Source organism: Candoia aspera, chromosome 4 (genome assembly GCF_035149785.1).
Source record: "Candoia aspera isolate rCanAsp1 chromosome 4, rCanAsp1.hap2, whole genome shotgun sequence".
Taxonomy (NCBI): Eukaryota; Metazoa; Chordata; class Lepidosauria; order Squamata; family Boidae; genus Candoia; species Candoia aspera.
In genome coordinates this window covers 60,347,123-60,364,202 of record NC_086156.1, presented here as the reverse complement: position 1 = coordinate 60,364,202, position 17,080 = coordinate 60,347,123, and the positions used below count along the sequence as shown (strand labels likewise).

The window sequence follows — 17,080 nt, the reverse complement described above, 5'->3', positions numbered from 1 at the left end:
TAAAAGGAAAGACTGAGACATATTACGTACCAATTGAAGAGAATATTTGTAGCTCAGGGTTGAACTGTGGAGTCCTTGGTGCTCTCTGAGCCTTGTTGTTTTCTTGCAGACGTTTCATTGCCAGACTAGGCAACATCTTCAGTGCCCTGAAGATGTTGCCTAGTCTGGCAATGAAACGTCTGCAAGAAAACAACAAGGCTCAGAGAGCACCAAGGACTCCACATATTAAGTACTTTGGACACTTAAAAATGGGGCCGTAATAAAAGATGGAGCAAAACAGGCCAGAACAGGCATTTTTAAATAAAAATAATATCTTATGGAGTGGAATGTATTGAGGGTAAATAAGAGTATGTAATGTTTTAGTCAGCCTGGACTGGTGCAGAGTGATAGGCAGCAGTATTGCAACCAAAACTCCCCCCACAACTTCGATCCCGGTGGAAGCTGGATTCTTGGGTAGCCAGCTCAGGTCGACTCAGCCTTCCATCCTTCCCAGGTCGGTAAAATGAGTACCCAGCCTCCTGGGGAAGGCAATGGCAAATCACCCAGATATAGTCTGCCAAGAAAACAGAGAGAAAGCAGTGTCCCCCCAAAGGGTCAGACATGACTCAGTGCTCGTACAGGGGACCTTCCACTTCACAATGTTTTAGTACCTTATTTTTGTTAACTACGGCTACCATATCAGGATTGTAAAAAGAGGCATAGCCAACTTTAATTATTTGCTGTCATATAGTATTTGTACGGGGTTTTGCATTGCAGACACAGTAGGCATAAGAGGATCTGAAAGCTCAGGTTACGCCTTCTACGAGGCCCGTGGTACTGGAGCTTCTGCTGTTCGCCAGTCGGGACTGAGAAAACTTTGATTTTCGGGGAAAAACCTGGAGTATGTAAGTGCCCTTTTCCTTTTAAAGCCTTCCCAGACTGCCAATGAACAAAGGAAAGTGCACCCAGAAACAAAAATGGTCAGAGGCATCGTTGGCAGAGACGCCTTAGTCCGGGATCCGGTTTTCACCGAAGATCTAAGAAATGAGTAGTTTGCGAGATCAGAGTTTGGCTGTTCGAGGATCTGCGATACTTCCGATTCCCACAAAAATCTGCTGGCAGTGAATGAGATTATAAAAGTGACTCCGCTGACTGAAGGGGGAGGGAAAGTGACGGTGAGACACAGCTCTCAGTAACGTTTCCGCACAAATTCAAAGCCGCCTACTATTAAGGTGCTCAAACGGGAACCGGAAGCGACGTTCTCTCTTTTTCTATGGTCGACGGGCTGGAGGAGGACTGCGCCGGCGAGTGCGGAGCTTTGGTGCTGGAGCTGTTTCTGCCATGCGGTTTCGAGCTAAGATTATAGATGTTGGATGTCTCAATCATTTCAGTCGTGAGTAGAGCGTGTGAAAAAGCCTTCAGCTCTGCTGGAAAGAGAAATCTCGGGTTTCCCTCCACTCCGTCGTTTCTTTTAACGGCTGCCCGCCTGATTTTGCAAGTGTTTCAAGAGTGGCGTTTCTTTTCCATCAGAAGAATATGCTTCCTCTGAGGATAATGGGGCCTTCAAGGAAGATTCAAGGCCTTCTGCTGGGAACGGAAACAGAAACAGAAACGTGGCTACTCAGTAAAAATGAAATAAAGTGCGTCAAAGAAGGTTGATGAATGGTGCCCTTATATAATTGTTTGACGCTCAAGTCTATTCCACCCTATAGAGGAGGCGAAATGGAATGATAGGTTCAGAGCTGCCAGATGAATTGGATTACTTCAAGCAAATACAGATTGCTTCCAGTGATTTGCTTCCCAGAGCATGCTGAGCTCAAATCAAGCAAGCCATATGAATACTCAGACAGTGTGTGCAGCACAGGAAGAATCTCGGACTTTCATTGTGCTCTGGGAGAGAAAGAATATACAGGAGAAAGGGGTTTGTTTTTTTTCTGCAGGGATATGTCAACAGTTACTGCCTACCTATCTTTAATGAATCTATTAATACTATGTTATTTCAAAGCCTGTCTTCTTTTTTCCTCCATGGTTTGCAAACAGTGAGTGAGAGATAAGGTTTTAAATTCAGTGAGAAAGGTAGAATTACTTGTTAATTATGTCAATAAAATCAGTAACAAAAATTCAGTCACAATTCCACACTGGTCAGCAAGTAGCTGAAAAAAATTACAATGATTAGAAATTTGACCCCAAAGCTTCATTGTTAATCTTACAGAAGAAGTGTGAAGTTCATGTTTTAGTGATGGGATATTACTGGAGTCCAGTAATTTTTTAATGCCACTTCCAAACTCACCCTATATATGCCTGTTTTGGTAATGGAGTTTCACCTCCTGTTCTTGTTTCTGCAAATCAAGACTTGCTCTATACAATATTAGATATAGGTAGATATTAGGAGTGTATGTTGTAAAATGTACTGTTTTTACAGGTGTGATGAACACAATTGCCAAGTTAGCTAAAACCTGTACCCTACGGCTTACTTTGGATAAGCTTTATTTCATCCTTAGTGACAAAGTAGCAAATGGAGGTGTTAGCATGTGGTGTGAACTTAATCAGGTAAGAGTCCAAGCTAAAATATTAAAGATAGCAACCTATGAAATCCGTTTGATCTAAGTGAGAACTAGGTATCAAGCAAAGATGTATATTTCTTTCATTCTGAATATTTGTTCCTGACAAAGAATTGTGTGTGGTGTAAAGGCAGTAGAATCGTGAATAGTAAGCAGCAGCTTAGTTCAGTGAAGCCTGAGTTACTTTCTCTACATTGTCATGGATTTTAAGAGAATAAGTATAGGAAAATTACTGAAAAGCATGCTAATTTGCTTCTCCTAAAATGTAGGCTATGTTGTTACAAAATGTCCAAAATAGAGATAGAAATAAATGAACAGGAAGAGAGAAGACAACCAAGATGCAAGTTGAATCTGGGATAATTAATATAAGGTATTAATGATCCAGAAGGTCTGGATGATATCCAAGAAGTGCTGGAAAATGGTTATCATAATTTAAAAAAAGGTTACAGGAAGAACAGTTTCAGGTAGCTTAACATCTGTCTTAGCATAGTATCGCCCAAATAAAATAGACTGAGGTGAATTGGCTCAGACTTGATAATGATGAGCAGAAAGTGGTGAAAATTCCAGGAACAGAGGAGTTTAAAAACTTCTCACTGTGAGTGTAGCTGAGGCAGAGAAGGGGAGATTGCTGGATCCTAGCCTCAGCAGTCAAGAGCAATTGCTGATGTGCTTCCTACTACAAAAGTAATACAGGTGCCAGGAGGGAGAAACCACTAAAAACAATCTAAAATCCTAAAAAAACTGGGAATAAAAAATGATTTGGAGAAACAGAGCAACTGCTCTATGATAGTAACAATCTCTCTCTGTACAGACATGATTGCAAGCAATGATACCAAGTTGGTAATAACATAATGTAGGGTGATTTCTTCTCCCATTCTCAATTGCTTCTTCAGATAGTAGCATTTATCTCTTGTCACTGCAGATTTGCAGCAGATTTGCAGAAAATTCAGAGGGGAACTGATAGTCAGTGGCTTGCAGGTTATATACATCTCTGATCTAGAAATTTACTTAGTCTGTACATCTGCCAGCAGAGTAATTCAATTCGTGGTTGAATAAAATACTTAGATGAGAAATCTTTTTTATTCAGACTGAAAGTCTTGGGAAAAATATCTTCTGTTAAACTATTGAAAGTATTATCGTCAGAATATATTACATTTTGTTAGGTTTTATTGTGGGTTGGCAAGCTTTTAACAAATGAAAGTTTTGGTGATTCTTTTGCAGGAAATATTGTTAGTAAAATATCTCAGTTGCAACCCATACAATTCTAAGTGTGTTGTTTTTTAAGAAGTTACTATATGCTGTGGGTTGTTGTTATTTTCTGGTCTGTGTGTAGCTGTATGTAAAGTAATGCCTTCAGCCATACTGAGCTTTGTTTGGTAGTTCATACAAAGTACAGTCACAGGATTACCTTCATGAATATGGCAGCTACCTTACTTACAGAGTTTCCCTATAAGAGCAAAGGCTAAACTAAAACCATCCAAAGCAACTTTTAAATGAAGCCCAATATTAATAGCATTCAGTGTTATCAGCATCTCTGCTTTCTAACATTGTTGTTCTAGGGGAACTTCTTTGATGAATTCCAGCTGGAGGGTGTCTCTGCAGAAAATAATGAAATTTATTTAGAGCTGGCATCTGAAAACTTCTCCAGAGCTTTTAAAACTGCCCAGAATGCCAAGGCAGTGAAAATCAAATTGACTAATAAGCATTGCCCTTGCCTTACAGTAGCTGTGGAACTGGTGAGTAGAGAAGTATCCTAAGTCTAGTGTCAGTCTTCCTATCAAAGGAGAATTGCAGACTATTCAAGTGTTTGGCCAGTAGTAAAATGGACACTCGTATTAAATGCTCATTCATAACTTTTATACAGAGATGTTGAATTTTGTGGTATATTTATCACTGATACTGTGGCATATTAGCTATTTGAAGTCCCCAGGTTAGCTACATGGTGAAGGTGAAGGGAAAATAATAGCTTTTGGGTTCAGCCAAATTATGGTGCTGCTGGTTTGTAACTTCCACATGGGGATTAGTTTAGGCCATTTACAATTTACAGAATGCATGAATAAAGAAATGACAACATAGACTCAAGGGCAATTTGAAAGAGAGCCAGTTTGGTCTAGTGGGTAAGGTGCTGGGCTAGAAACCAGGAGACTCTGAGTTCTAGTCCTGCCTTAGGCATGAAAACCGGTTGGGTGACCTTGGGCCAGTTGCTCTCTCTCAGCCCAACTCACCTCACAGGGCTGCTGTTGTGGGGAAAATAGGAGGAGGAGGGAGTATTAAGTATGTTTGCTGCCTTGAGTTATTTATAAAAATGAAGGCGGGATAAAAATTAAATAAAATTTGCTACTATGTATTTATGCATGATTTAACTTCTTAAAACAACAGACCTGCATGTGAAGATTGTGGCTATGAAGGAGTGAATAGTGGGTTCAAAGCATATTTGTGTATCTTGTACTATAAGCAAAATTGTCCTCTCAGTTTTTAGGTGGCAAACTTTCAAAATTTGATTTCTAGGACTTTGCAAGTTGATGTCTGAGTAATCTGGCTGTAGAGATTTGTGTAGGCCTCTGCCCCAGACAAACTTTCAGAAGAGAATCTATGAAGGATGGGCGTGTTTCATTATAACTATCCATATATGATGGGAGAGGAGATATAACTTTATGGTGCCAGTTATTCACTGGCTTGAAGATATGATGTTACTTGCAGTTTATAAAGGAGTTGCTTACTGATGTAAATTCAGTATGGATGACTACAGTGAAATATGGTTATCCTTTAAATAGCAGCCAAATATTACCCTTTTGGTCATTTGAGGTGTTTTCTTCTAGCCTTCCTTGTCAAGCAGTAGCCGCATTGTGACTCATGACATTCCTGTAGGGGTTATCCCAAGAAAGCTGTGGAATGACTTCAGAGAACCCAGTGTGCCTGATTTTGATGTAAGTAACGTTTAATTTTCACAGAATTGAAACTAAGCTTTAAAAACACTCTTATTTAATTCCTTTTCAAATTTATTAATTGTATTCTCTCAACTTTTTTTTTAAATTTAGAAGTCCATATGTTTAATCTCTCACTTTGTACACAGCTATGATTGCAAGCAATGATACAAAGTTGACAATAAAACAATTTGAGGTTATTTAAGTTTATTTTAAAAGTTGCATGTGCTTCAGATCTTAGTGCAGCAAGTTTCTTCCTTATTTTTCTGTCATAGCTGTTAAAACAAACATCCTTTTTTATTCTTAGCCTTTATGCTTTATGTTTTGATATCAGTGAAATTTTTCATCTGGCTGTTTCCAATATTTTGTGTCATTTCCCCATTCATTTCTATGCATCAGTTCCATGCATCAGCCAGCAGAGGTACTTCCAGATCGAAGATGTATATACAGTCCAAGGTCTAGTCCCCCAAAACATTACCTGTGCCACGGAAGGGTAGCTTGAAATCAAAAGCCAAACTGATCATAGTCAAGATTATGACAAAAGGACAGAACAAAATCTCAGATAATAGAGAAACTACACTTCTGATGTTCAAGATTCCCAACAAAAAGCTAACTCTCAAACACAGGGGCTTTAGAGACCCTTGCATTACTCAGTTGATGTTCACTAGGCCTAATCTCACTGAGGTACTAGCCTTAATATAGTTAGTACTTATACAGCCAGAACTGGAACACTTTTGAGGAAATGTTATTGCCAGGGTCCTCAGCCTGATTCTGTTGTTTATGTGGTCTAGGTGGTTGCTCGGAGTATTGAGTCAAGTCTTGATTCTGGCTCAAGTCCTGGGCCAGAATCAGCTCAATTAGTGCAGGTAGCTGAGTAGAATCCTTCTCTGAGGAGTTAGCCTGAAATGAGGCCACGGTACAACAGAAATACTTACTTTGACCCAAAGCAACTTGAACCAAAATTTCTGTTTCATAAAGCCAAGTTAAACAGGACACTTTTCTTTAAGGACACAGGAGAGGAGGGTTTTAAACTTTGCTGGCTTGTCCTTCCCTACGTCTAGAATTCACATTTGAAGAATGATGCAGGAAGGAAAGGAGATGTATTTAACAATATGGCCTGGTTCACACATCCTGCTTAGTCATAGTTTAACCATAGTTTTTTGATTAAGCTACATTTGGGTGAGTTCACACAAACCATATATAATTCAGTTATTGTGCTAAGCCATAGAATGTCACTTGGTTCTAAATTAGTTTAATTCTCCACAGGGTAATTTATCATCTTGGAAAGTGTGTTATCGCTAGAAGGTATTCCTAGGTCATCTAAGCTAGAGTGCTATTATTCTTATTTTCTAGGTCAGTATTTATTTACCTGTGCTGAAGACCATGAAAAGTGTTGTGGAGAGAATGAAAAATCTCAGCAATTCTATTGTAAGTTACAGTATGCTTAATTGTGAAGGAGCACTTGGGAAGAGAGCTAGACGTAGTTGAATTGCATTTCTACTTAACTGTTGCAGAATTCTGGGCTACCCTATTTTAAGATGGTGCTTTTATAATCAGTAATCATGTAAATCACTTTTTCAAAATAAATTACAGATGAAGCAAATCCATTCCAGGTTGGTGAGAATCGGGAGACTTTAATCGTTTTGTTTTCTCTCCTTTAATTTATAAGAGGCATGCTGCTTTGGCACATAATGTTAAACCAGGATTTGGTTTCAAATTGTCTTCTTCCCAGCTTGTTGAGTCTTGCAAATGAGCAAAGCCATCAAGTCTTGCTTGGCCAATATCTGACTGCAATCTGACATGTAAACTTACATATTTGATATTGCCTGCTTGCCAAGATAATAGGGCTGTGCAGCACTTAGAATTCATTGGGGAAAAGGTGTTGTGTAGGCCCGCATATAGCACCTGCTGGCAACTCCTTTTAAAACACTTGTGTCTTTCTCATGCTGCAGTGGGCAGTTCTGCAGTTCTGGGAAAAGATATGGTTGCATGAAAAGGTGGTACGTGAGTGCCCCTTGCATGCTGTGAAGCACCTTTCCTCCTTTGAATTTCAAGTGCTCATAGCACCAGCATACAGTACATAGACACCCCAGATCCTAAACAACTATAAAGAGGACAGTGGCATTTGCTATTTTTCTCACATTTTTGAACTCACACCACACATCACACTGGGCATCTTCTCAGAGAAAGCACTTTTCAGCCACACCTCATTTTTATTTTACAAAAATGCCTATGGAGCCTATATTGTGTAAATAAAATGATGCTAGTGACTGGTGCTTTATGCGTTATGAAAAACCCAGTCCCCCCTCCGTATTTTTTGGTTAAAAAAATACTAAATACAAAAGAATCCAAAAATGTTAATTAAAAGAATCTATGTTAAAATCAAATGGACAGAAAGCCTGGAAGGCATAAAGGAAGGTGCCATTAGGCATATTGCTGCTCATATATTTGCCTAGCTATAGGCTACAGAATAGTGACCCTTAGGAATATCTGGCTTGGTTATCTTAGTTTTTAATTATCTTACAAATATTCAATATGTTCCTTTTTTCTTTTGCATATTTACCATATATGTTTTAAACTAGAAGGAATGGAATTAGGCTGCTCAGACTCTTTCCGTCTCCCATAGTCTGTGGTTGGTAGGGGATGAGTATATCCATGGTGAAAAAGACTTCATTTGTTTTAAAGTTAAACAGTTCTTAACAGGGTGAGAAAAATCCAGGCTGTTAGGTTGTGAGGGGGTCCATTTAATTAGCAACCCTGTTTTTTGGTGGTTCAGAGGACCATGGGCTATCACATGACTCATTCTTTGGTATGCACCTTCTCCATCCTCCAAGCTATATGCTGGCTGTAATTCAACAATGTCTGGTGATGGTTCGAGTTTCAGTTTTTATGCTGTATAATTATGTTCATAAGCATATGGTCAGGATGAGTTAGAAAATGTTATTAATAGCTATTGAAATTGGCTTTTTCTATGTAGGTAATAGAAGCAAATCTAAATGGAGAGATGAAATTGAAAATAGAAACTGATCTAGTGTGTATTACAACTCACTTTAAAGAGCTTGGAAATCCTCCTTGGGGTAAGCATTTTACCTTTTTTGTCAGACCTCGAGAGATTTCACAGGTCTTAAAAATAAAATAGTGCAATGAGGCTACAAGTGTTTTACTGGGTATACAGTCTCATTGAAAAGAGAGGGATTTACATCGGCATGTGGCATTGCATTACACATCACAGAATAATGGAATCGATAGAGACCACAAGGATCATCTTGTCCAACCTTCTTGAAAATAACAGGCCCCCTCATCCATGATCTTACTGTCAATAAGGTAGCCAACCTGGCATTATAATAAGACTTGGGTGGGCTTAGAGGAGGGTGTCCTCCAGTGGTGTGCTGGAGCTGGCTTGCGCCGGCTCATGTCAGCCAATTGTTATAGTGTCTGGAATTTTGTGAGCTGGTTGAGAGCAGAACTGAGCTACTGTGCCTAGCACGCTGATCAGCTGTTCCACAGCTAGCAGTGCGTCAGCGGAGCATTTACCAGCACACCACTGGTGTTCCCCCTGTCTGAGATATGCTCACTTGGTACCAGCTATGATCCTGAGAGGATGGGGGTGCAGCTGTCATCTGGAAAGCCCTAACAACTCTCAGAGGGTCTGGGCTATAGCTGATTGGATGTGAGATTTTGTTACATCCAAAACCAGAACCATCAAAATACTCTGGATTTTCTTTCTGCTGAACTGTGGCTGACCCAAAGACAAGACAAAACAGTGACAAGACAAAACATCTCTTGACTTTAGCTGTTTTCTCGTCCCACCTGACAAAAATATTTCAGTTGCCTGGGCGAGATAATTGTCTTTTAGCCATCCTTCCCATTAATCAAACAGCAGTACAGGAATGTTGTGAGGAAGAAGTATTAGCTACCTAGTTATCTCCTTGTTGCTGTTATCTCAAGTTGCATTAATTATAATTTTTTTAAATGGTATGGAATTTCCTTACAGTTAATCTAACAAGTCTGGGTGAAGACGACAAAACATTTTCTGTTCTGAATTTTAGTATCTAGGGATGGTTCTCAAAACCCTACTCAAGAAAGGGACCCTGTGAATATGGCTGAGGCACGCATTGACATTAAGAGACTTCTCCTGTTCCTTGCAGGGCAGCAAGTCAGCCCCACAAAAGCACTGTGTAGTAAGTATTCCTTTTTTGACTAGCCTTTTTAGACTTAAATTCAATTATATAAAACACTTGAAAGAAATTGTCATATATTTTCTGTCAAAGGAAAATGTCTGATTGATATTTTATTCAGGCTGAAACCTGGAGTCCAGTGCATAGGCAGGGTCGGTTCTGGATCAAATGTCAGTTTGGTAGGCTCCAGATCCAAGACTAGCAGTCTGGCTGGTTCTCCAGGATACTGGCTAGAGGATTATTTGTCATGCCACTGCAAATCAATAATCAGATGTTGGCTGCATTCTCTTCTGGTAATAGACCACTTCAACAGACCTTAAGAGAACTGCCATCCCATACAGTTCTGGATTATTATTGTTACATATAACTTGCTCTGCATTCTCTGCATGCTGCAACCTCAGCTAGCCACGAGCCAAAAATTGGATTTGTAATGCAGATGCTGTGCTTCTTTATTTTTTCCTTCAGTTTTTTTTCTAATGCTTACAGATTGTGTTTAATACTATCTTTACAGGAGCTAAGTAACAATTCCATGACCATTTCTCCTTGCTCTATATCTTTTCTTCTTATTTACTGTTCTGTGGTTTTAAAATCTTATTTTGTTCCAGCAAATACTGTGTAGACCTGAAATTCTGAGAGTTTCCTTCTTTCTGATGAGATTGACATTCTTCTGTTCAAGTGCTGAAGCAGTCTTTAACCCTTTCCAGTATGTTGTGCCACCTATTGAATTGAACAGGCAGCACTTGACAGTAAATTCCATCTTTCACTTTGGGTCTTGTTATTCTTTAAAATATTGACTTGTGTCTTGCAGATATTGTAAGTAAGAGAATTGTTCATTTCATCCTGCTCCATGAGGACGTCTCCCTTCAATACTTCATTCCAGCCCTTGCATGAATTGAAAGTCATCCCAGTTTATATCTTCAAGTTGTTGAAATAGATCAAAAAGAATGAAGGAAAGCTGCTTGCTCTCTGTTAAAAAAAATCCACCTTATAACCAATTTCTGTGTGTGTGTGTGTCTATATATATATATAGAGAGAGAGAGAGAACATTTTTTACAAAATTATAAATAGAAGCAGGGAAGGGAATAAGTTAAGAATTAAAGAAATAAGCCTTAAGTCATTTGCTTTTACCTGCATAGGAATAATTGATCTTTCCAAAAGCTCATTTCTCAAAGTTTATAAACACTGATGATTCATGAAACTACTGTCAAATAACTACTGCTAGGAATACGTGAGGGTTAGGGGAAAGAGGGCCCCCTACCCAAAAGGAAGAGAAAATATTTGTGCAAAATACATATATAGTGAAATCTTGACTAATGGACTCAAAACATTCCTTTATTGAGTTAATGTTGAATTGGGTAGTAGGGTACTACAGGGATTTGACATTTTGATGTCGTCATACAAATGAAGCAAATTACATCACTCGTATCATTTGCATGCAACAAATGTATACAGTGGAGTAAATATCTGCTGCAATGTATGGAAATGATGTAAATTGCAGCAGAAATTTGGTCCACTGCCTACAAGTCCATTGTATCAAAGTCTGATAATATAATAAATATATTTATAAAGGTATAACAAACATATATAGGCCAATATATCATTTAGGTTAAATGCATATGAAAAGTCATATTTTTCCATTAACCTTAAAAATTGCAAAGTGAAGAAAATAAGAGATGAAATAAACTTTAGAATGGAACCAATAGAAATAACTGAAATTGATTTTGACAGGCTAACTCATTCCTAGTTAAGAATACCATCATGATTATCAGTTGATACTTCTTCATATTTACCTCAGAAAATGTGGAGTGGTGTACTTTGCTTCATAGTAACTCTGGCTGAAGATATAGATGAACAATAAATAATTAACAATCCGCCAGAGGATTAAGTACTAAGAGAGCCAGTCCAGTTCCAGTTAATAAATAGTTGCAACAGCATAGTGTTCATGTTTTAAACTGCACTTGATTGATAATCAGGTAGTAAATAGGGAAGCGTTTGATTGCATTGGACATGGTTGAACATCGTCTAAAAATACTGAAACTCAACTTTTTGTTCCTTGTATTTACCCCTCTGCAGAGAGTTTTTTATATAGTGGCACCCATTTATGGAATTCTCTCTCCAGAGAGGCTTGACTGACACCCACGTTAGCATTTCGGCAGCAGGTGAAGATCTTTCTTTTTTCTTAGGTTTTTAATGGGCTTTTAATTGTATTTTAATTCATACTGTTTTAGATTTTGAATTAGCAGCTTCTGCTGCTGAGTTGGTTTGGTCTTTTCATTTTTCATTTTTTAATTTTATTGTATATGTTTTTATGGAAAATTGTGTCTTTCGATGTGGTTTATTCTAAACCATTCAGATCTTCAGCTATTGGGTAGTTTAAAAAATAAAATAAAATACATATTTTAATGCCTTCTAATGGGCTTTGGTGATAATGGCATCCAGATTTTTTTCATGGCAGCTTATGCATATAGTTTGATATTGCCTTCTGGGATTTTTTTTTTTCTTTTTACTTCCCAATCGAGCCAACAGTCCTGAAATTTCATGGTGGTCCCTCATTGAAGTACGAAACTGTAGCCTTCTGCAGTGCTGTATATTTGAAAACAAAAAGATTCTTTGGAGCATGTACAGCCTTTCTAAACAAAGTATGCTATAACACTCAAGAGTATATTGTTTAGCTTTTGAGATCAGATTAACATCTAATTAGTCACGTATCCAGAAGCAATGACTTAACTAAGAGTTTTTCATACTTAATGAAGAAGTTGAAAGTAGATCTTCAACATCCATACCCAGCCCTAGAAAGAATTGGTCAGGACATGACCAGACAAGGAAAGGTTTGCTCTTGAATGACTACCAAATATATATAGCTAAAAAGTACCTATACAAGTTGTGTCTTTAGTCTTATTTGCAAGACCCCAAACAGTTTTTATTTCTACTGATTACAAATAGTGTTCATACAAGCAAGTAATTTAGAATAGAGCATTGTTTTCTGCAAATTGTATTGTATTCTCATAAGATAGATTTTGACCTTTAATTTATACCTTCATGGAGAAATAAGAAGATACAAATTAGATAAAAACCTGGATACTTCAGGAGCTAAAGTACATCTATTCCTTCTGGAAAGAAAGAGTGTTCCATTAACCTGAAATAAGGAATCTATATGTCAGTTGATAGAGTTTGCTGATATCCTTGAACATAGAACTTTACAAAATTGTATATTAAACCTTAACAGTACTTCCATAACTGAGGATTATATACTTTTGATATGAAATGTTCAGAATAAGCAGTTATTTCCTCCCTCCTCAAAGATTTTAGGACCACTCTGGCATAAAACAACTTCTTGTATGGAAAATGGTTGCCACAGTACTCTGTGTACTCTCAATAGAATTAGATACATACTATCATTTAATCCCTGCTAAATATTATTTGCAAACCTTTCTCCCAACAATGTGTCTTGGCTTTGCTAGTGAATGTTATCTTCATAATAGTAAATCCAGAGTTAAGGGCAGGTTATTGCTACCAGGATGATTGCTACCCCACAACAAACTAGGTTACTGAATAGGAAAAAATTACATGAGACCATTGTATAGTTGATAATATTGGAACCTTGGCCTGGGCAGTCTGTGTGTTCCTCAGGTACATCCCCATCCACCAACCTACTGAAGATGGTAAATCCTAATTGATTCACCACTGGGCAAGCATAGCCCTACCAATTACCCCATTTACTCAATAAAAATATGAATATTTTCTGAAATAATTACCTGGTGATCATCCAACATTCACTGCTTTTGAAAGGAAATGAAGGGGCAGGAATTACAGATGACTGCAGACATCAGTGCTGAGAGGAAAGAGGAAATGGCAGGAAAAAGTGACAAATTACATGCTGCAGTGTTGCAACTCAAACTCTGTTCTTTACACACTTGTTTTGACATAGTGCAAATACCAAACAGCATCTTTTGTACTGTGATTCAACTATGCTGGTTTTGTGATTTTAGCATCATCATAGATATCTCTGAGTGGATGCCTTGCAAGATTAGCTGCCCCCTTGGGAGGAACTCTTGGCCTGCTGAATTTTAGCCATTTTTAACACTTGAATAGGGTTTTTCTTTCCATTCTTTCAATACCTGTCCAGTTGCCTCTGCTACTTGCCCCATTGCCATCCAGTTTTATTCTCCATTTCCCTTCCCTTCCCAGTGCAGCTACCACTTCTCTATCCTATTTCTCTTCTATTTGGTCTCCTTATTTACTTTGGCTGGAAAGGAGAGGAACATTTGTGTATTTTTTGTGTATTTTTATGTGTAAGAATATACAAGGGTTTTGTCTTTTTCAATGGTATAAGCTTCCTATGTATTCAATTTAATTTAATGAGTAAAAAAGATTAGGTAATGAGTGTTAGAGAGACACAATGTGTATTAGAGAGAAGTATTGAGAAAATAACGCTTCGTAATACCCATGCTTTGCATATTTTATGTTACTGTGTGGTTTATCTTTTTTTAAAAAAATAATATCTGTCTATTAATTAAGCCAAAAATCAGACTATTTAAAATCAGGGAATGTTTGTACAAGTTTTTACTATTAGTCTGTGCTGTTTTTCTTATTCTATTCTTACTGTTTCTGTATGTGTGTCTAGAATATCTTTAAAGGAAATAAAATACGTTCCTCTCATCCATCTATCTACAGTATCTTTAACGTACGCAGAATTAGTTGATAGAACATAAACTTTTAAAATAACAGCAAGACTATCATGGGTTTTCTTCAATACTGAATCATCAAACGTCTCTCATCCCTGCATGTTCTCCTTTGCTGGACACAGGCAAGCACTGTTATAGTGAACGGACAGGCTGCACCCTCCCACTCTCACAGGCTGCCTGCCAGCTCCACATGCCAGACTGGCTCAGACATTCATGGTCTTTGAATATACATCTTCAGGAAGCATGACATTTGTCAAGTAAGGCAATACCCCTCAACTTTTTCCTATCCAGGATGAAGAGGCTTTGCCTCTCCTCTCCTCTTCCTAGATGCAACACTCCAAGGGAAGGCAAATGAGGAGAAGCTGGGTATCTGGGCTAATACCTGGTACAGTCCAGAGAAGCAATGAGAAGACTTTTGCATTAGGAAATCTATTTGTCTCTAACAAATAGGAAAATAAGTGTAAGCAGGAAGCTATGTTAGAATTTTAATGTTTATGTGCTTAAGTTTACTATTCTGTCTTGGAAATTTATTTTCTGCACAAAAATTCCTTTACAAGAACCTCTACAACTGGAATACCTCTAAATTAAGGGCAGACCAGTTTCATCGTCGTCTACCTAGTGCCTTATATTTTCCTTTATATTTTTCTGTGGGAAATCCTTAAATCATGATCTGTAATTTGAACAGCTCTATAATGTGAACTTCTTTGCCACTGAATTTTTAAAATAAAGGTTGCATTTTTAAAATAAAATGATTTTATTTCTCTCTTGTGAGATTCATCTATTCCCAATAGGGGGGGAAAGGGAGGTATGATTCTGCAAGCCATAGATCTCAATGCTACAGGCCAGGATAGGATATTATAGAGGTTATTTTATTTTTCTTATACTTTTCATTTGGCAAAAAAGCCACATATTTTTGGAGACCCAACCCTCTCACATGCAAGGGGCAAGAGGATGACAGGTGAGGCACCCCCTGAAAGAGATGATAGTAACTACAAGCTGCTATGGCAAGACAGGTAAAACTAGCATGTATAGAGTCAGAGAGCTTGTGGGAGATGAGGCTGAGACCTCCAAGCTCCCCTCCTACATGCTCATGCTTTTGTGTGTATTTGAAGTATTGATAGAGCAGCTTTGCACTTAATACCTTAATGGAACAGTTGCATATACCCAGTCTTGCTTGCAATGCAAATTGAATTTTCAGAAGTTTTCTCCTGGGACGATTTAGTATTCACTCAATAAAATAGTTCTTCAAATACTGTATTTACTCCAAAGGAAGATGACCTAAATTTAAGCAAGAGTAAACAGGAAGACCCCAAAGGAAGAATAGACAGACTATCAACATTTATGTGCACATGAACAGTGCCCAACTTACTTCCTCATCTTAACATTCCTGATGAAACTAATGTATGCATACATACATATCCACTTACTAATCTTTCTGCTAGGTTTTGCACATCTTAGAATTTTCTCACCTTTAGTAAATATTTTCCTTAGTTTAGCTTAGTTTCCACTTCTCAGGCTATAATAGGAATAGGGTTTAATATATAGGAATACAATTTAAAGGTGGGTCAGTAACAAATATAAAACTGGAGATACAATACTGCCCTAAGCACAATCCTTATGTCTTAAATTATATAAATTAATATTGCGACATAGTGTGTAAACTCTATGAACATGTGAACCTGTCTAATTCTGAGTCAGGTCTATTTATCTGGACCACTATCAGTCCTGCAGTATGCTAGAGTTCTTAGCATTAAAGGAAAGAAAGATTAATGGGACCTGAGTGGCTGAAAAGGAAACCTGTCTTTTCTATTTGTGAAATGATAATGTTAGAAGTTTTAAGTTCTTGCTTTTGCTTAAAAAAAACTGCAGGTTCAGTTATTATATTAAAATGACAAAATCAATTTGCGTCCCATATATCCTTTCAGTTTTTGTCAAAACCTATTTTCATAGATTAATTCATTTTATTATGCAGGGGATATTTTCTGTCACAGATTCACTTGAGTATATGATACTTCTCATCCACCCTAATACATTCAATGAAGGTATGTGGAAGGTGGAGACAGCAGTCCTAATATTTCCAAGGCGTCCATTTTAGACTAGGATCATTCAACATCTGGAATTGCTGGCCAATTGATCATAAATCCCTTGTCAATTACAAAGGAATTAGTTGGATCATCTTCCACTGAGTGACTTAAGCAAAACTCCTGGTGACCTTTATGTTAGATAGCATTAACAGGGCACAAGAAATCAGAAAATCAGCCCCAGATCATTTTTGCATAAAACTAAAGGAGAGAAGGGGCTTAATACCCAGACAGGGAGTCTCCAAAGAGAGCAGATGGAAAGCAGAAAGAGCAGTCATCCCTCTGGTGTATTGTCTGTTGCACTTATTAAAAGTTTCAGCTTGTTGAGAAATTCTAAAAGCATGAAACTTCAGACTTGGGATAACTGTGGCAGCATGTTGATTTTACAGTGACCTTTGGAAATGTGCACTCGGGCTGAAATGTGTTAAAAGACCAGATTCATGGAACAGCAGTTCAAAAGTGTAAATGCATGTCTTTTCTTCTATGCTGTCAGAGACAATGGGAAATAAAATCAAGATGGGTGAGAAAGAGTGGAAATGATGGACCTGTAAGAATAGAGAGAAACCAATAGAGTAATTTTCAGAATACAGGAACTAATATAAGCTATACTGCATGAAACAGATGTGCTTTAATGGCAGTTTACTATGTGTTATAATTTATACCTCTGTGCTG

General features: G+C 37.8%; 1 protein-coding gene across 2 annotated transcripts; it reads left to right on the top strand.

Moving 5' to 3' along the window:
• Nucleotides 1-1,229: 1,229 nt before the first annotated feature.
• On the top strand, nt 1,230-12,513 carry HUS1 (HUS1 checkpoint clamp component). 2 transcript variants are annotated; one of them, XM_063304227.1, is made up of 8 exons: nt 1,230-1,372; nt 2,402-2,529; nt 4,100-4,276; nt 5,360-5,467; nt 6,818-6,892; nt 8,442-8,541; nt 9,514-9,645; nt 10,451-12,513. In XM_063304227.1, exons 1-8 carry the CDS (start codon nt 1,321-1,323, stop codon nt 10,531-10,533), a joined length of 855 nt encoding a protein of 284 aa, XP_063160297.1. In that variant the 5' UTR covers nt 1,230-1,320; the 3' UTR covers nt 10,534-12,513. The 2 variants fall into 2 exon arrangements, with proteins under 2 accessions (XP_063160297.1, XP_063160298.1); XM_063304228.1 differs by having other exon boundaries at nt 1,242-1,644.
• Nucleotides 12,514-17,080: the final 4,567 nt, after the last annotated feature.